The sequence below is a fragment of the Sphaeroforma arctica genome (genome assembly GCF_001186125.1).
Source record: "Sphaeroforma arctica JP610 unplaced genomic scaffold supercont1.383, whole genome shotgun sequence".
NCBI lineage: Eukaryota > Ichthyosporea > Ichthyophonida > Sphaeroforma > Sphaeroforma arctica.
Window position 1 is genome coordinate 59,960 of NW_014040175.1, and position 3,904 is coordinate 63,863.

General features: G+C 43.9%; 1 protein-coding gene across 1 annotated transcript in view; it reads right to left on the reverse strand.

Moving 5' to 3' along the window:
• Positions 1 to 3,904, reverse strand: part of SARC_05781 (hypothetical protein) — a gene marked incomplete at both ends in the record, with an annotated part of 10,707 nt that overhangs the window by 3,948 nt on the left and 2,855 nt on the right. Inside the window, 5 exons of the mRNA XM_014300358.1 lie at positions 797 to 867; positions 1,368 to 1,532; positions 1,970 to 2,165; positions 2,889 to 3,032; positions 3,482 to 3,668. Of these exons, the coding sequence (XP_014155833.1) occupies positions 797 to 867; positions 1,368 to 1,532; positions 1,970 to 2,165; positions 2,889 to 3,032; positions 3,482 to 3,668 (763 nt within the window). The remainder of the gene's footprint in view (positions 1 to 796; positions 868 to 1,367; positions 1,533 to 1,969; positions 2,166 to 2,888; positions 3,033 to 3,481; positions 3,669 to 3,904) is intronic.

Genomic DNA, 3,904 nt, shown 5'->3' on the forward strand with positions numbered 1-3,904 from the left:
GTGTGGGAGAAGAATCAGCAATAGCCATATATGTTTAACAATAGCCATATATGTTTAAAAATAGCCATATATGTGCAGGAGAGGAATCAGCAATAGCCATATATGTTTAACAATAGCCATATATGTGTGGGAGAGGAATTAATAATAGGCATATATGTAAGGGCGAGGAATTAATAATAGCCATATATGTGTGGGAGAGGAATTAATAATAGGCATATATGTAAGAGCGAGGAATTAATAATAGCCATATATGTGTGGGAGAGGAATTAGCAATAGCCATATATGTGTGGGAGAGGAATCAATACTAGCCATATATGTGTGGGAGAGGAATTAGCAATAGCCATATATGTGTGGGAGAGGAATTAGCAATAGCCAAATATGTGTGGGAGAGGAATTGACATATATGTGTGGGAGATGAATTAACATTAGCTGTGAAATGTAGGGTTCAGACTGGGGGAGGGGGACTGGCACTAGTTGTGGGATATGGGATTCAGGGTGTAGGAGAGGAAGTAGTACTAGCCGTATGATATAGACAGACACGGCATTCTCTATCCTATAGCTGCTACTGTGTCTTGTGTCTGGATGAAGCAGTAGGAAAGGTTTGTATGCCTGTGGATCAGCATCACAGCAACTATGGCCGTTTGGTGTGCTGGCGGTTATAGACTGCGACGTAAGGGCGTCCCAACGCATTGTGCATCGAGAACACTGCCCGGCAGACGGTTGTGAGGTGCCGTATAACTCTCGCGATAGCCAATAAACCCTAAACCCTAAGAACTCTAGAAACCGTTGCCCATACCTTTTCACTCCATGCGGCCGGGAGCATCCCCATAATGTTGTCTCCCAATGTGATTGAGACCAGAGGATAAGCTGTGTGTGGGCGAGTAATGCGAATGAGAGTTGAGTACATGAGCCGCGACAGAACTTACCTGTAGCCAAACCCAAACTCGCGCGTGTGATTAATTGTTGTGCGAAGGCCCAAAATGCAGGGCCCGGGTGCAGTAAACGGAACAGGGGGTGCGATATTGGGTCAAATTGCAGCACGCCTGCGAATAGACATGCTAGGTCAGCATATGTTTGGTACGAACTAGGGGGTAGCACACAAACGTTTCCCGCAGAACCTTTATCAGGCATGGACATTTCTATAAAATATAATACATAGAGGGCACTTGTGTCTTTTTGAAAATTTGAGAGCTGATATCGCCCTAAAATACTCGGTATTTACGACATTCTGCAACATTTCTGAGAATGTTTGATCTAAATGAACATTGGACACCAGAGTCGCGGCACTACACCATGAATACCCAACCATGTCAGCGCGGAGTGACATGTGCTTTAGGGTTTTAGGGTTTAGTTTGTACCGAACTTACAGGAGGTGACGTTGACCACCGGGAACAGCATCACAATGAGTTGGATGGCATTGGCGAAGTAGTTGCGGGGGCAGGGCTCCCACCCATCGCCACAGGCGGTGTAGTCGTTCCAGTTCAGCGTCACCAGAGGATTCACGTGCTCGAATGCTAGGGCACCCAGAAGGCCTGTATTAGATGTATGTATTATTAGATGTATGTATCATAAGATGTATGTACTATTTAGCATTGGATGTATTAAATGTATATGTCTAGATCAGTGGAGATGGCTTAGATAGACACGACATACCAAATCTCTATAATTACATCACACGAGCACGCACACCTCATTGGCGTGGCAACAAACAACCCAACGGAATGGGTACAAAATACTGTTACACACTACTACTTATCTACAACACTACACAGCCAGTAGTGGCAACTCAACGCAATGGGCAAACTACTACAAGACTCGCCACAGCCACACACAACGATCAAAAAAAGCTGATACAAACAGCGGACCGTACGCCCCTGAATAGAGCACTCAAGTTCCGTTCATAGCCCGAGAAAGAAATTTAAAAAAGAAACGGTTCACGGATCCTTCTGGAGTGTCAGAGTGCGCTTACCTAGGGCAAAATACAGGACAACTGATGCGAACAGAGCGATGAAGGTCACCTGCTTTGCCGCACGCTTGTCCTGCAAGGGCTGGATGACATCCGGGATGTTGTACTGGCATGTGATAGCCAGCATGCACGGCCCAAAGCCCAGGGCAAACTTCTTCCAATCAAAGTACCCGATGTCGTCCACACGGTGCGGAACGAACTGTGAGTGGGGTGGTGTGTGGTAGGTACACCCGTTAGTTACAGCTCATTGCATGCATATATGGACTTCAACGCTTAGCAACTGCTTGACACGTGTGGAGAGGCGGACAGCCCCTGAGTAACAATCTGGTTGAGGTTTCGCTATTGATATGCAGACGTGTAGGTACATCACGGCTACAGATGTGCCAGCTCCGGTTGGAAGTAGGTAACGTGACGGCATATCGTTGTTGTGATACTCCATCACAGCCAACGTTATCGCACGGAAACCCTAACCCTAAAACCCTAACCTCCAACACCTTACACAGCACTGACTTGAGGATAGGTCGAACGCCTACGATTCTGGACATGCACGCATATACAGTATAGTACTTGTTCGTTCATATTTACCGTATGTACGTCTTGGGTTAGCTGTCTCTTACCCAACAAACAAGCGCTGTTACGTGTTTTCTTTGCGCACAGACACAATAATATGCGGGATGCAACACGTGCATATGAACAAAACGCTATACAAATATAAACGTTATACACATCTTAAGAGAGATGCAACACACCCGTATGAACAAAACGTAAAAATCTAAACGGTATACCAATCTTAGGTGAGATGCAACACACCCGTATATGAACAAAACGTTGTACAAATCTAAAAAGTATACAAATCTTAAGTGGGATGCAACACACCCGTATGAACGAAACGTTGTACGAATATTGAGTTGACCACACTTACATTTGGGTTAACGGCGATCTTCACGATCAGCGTTGTGATCATAATTACAAACGCCACAACTCGGTACAGCGACAGCAGCTTCTGCACAACGGCTTGGTCTCCCAGATCTTGTAGGCCAAGCGTGATCACGATGGTTGCAAAAATCTATTTATAGATATAAATGTTATTTATAGATATATAAGTAGTTTATAGATACAAAAGTCGGATGGGAGCACAAAATTCCTAGGCATATTTGTTTGGACTACATCATGACAGCAATGAATAGAGCATGATAGGCGATAGTATCGTATTTAAAATAAGTTCTATTTATAGATATAGATGACGGGCGGGAGCACACGGATTCGCAGGCACAATAGTTTGCAGTACAGAATGATATGCTATGACATATAATGTCAAAAGAAAGTCAGCAGCAAATAAGACCATGTTAGGCTATAGTATCGCAATAAATACAAGATCTATTTATAGATATATAAGTTATTTATAGATACAGAAATTATTAATAGCTATGAAATCCACGGACTCGCAGGCATAATAGTTTGCAGTAAGGGAAAACAGGCTATGGATACTTCTACCTACAACTATCACCCACATACCGCCATGCACACGTAGTAACTGGCCTCGCAACGGTTGCTGTGGATAGGCGCGTACACATCGCACTCAGTGTGCAGCACGTACGAGAAAAAGATGGCAGACACCGACGACGAGAAGATGGACGAGTACAGCCACAGCGTGCCCATGGCATAGCATGTCATGACCAGCTGTGTGATGTTCTGTAGGGTGCTGTAGGGGGTCAACAAATGGGAAAAGGAGAGTTCAGACGCACGATATATGTATATACAGATGTGCACAAGGTTTGTATTGTATATGTATATGTATATGTATGTGTATGTGTATGTATATGTGTATGTGTATGTGTATGTGTATGAGTATGTGTATGTGTATGTGTATGTGTACATGTATGTGTATGTGTATGAGTATGTGTATCTGTATGTGTATGTGTATGTATATGTGTATGT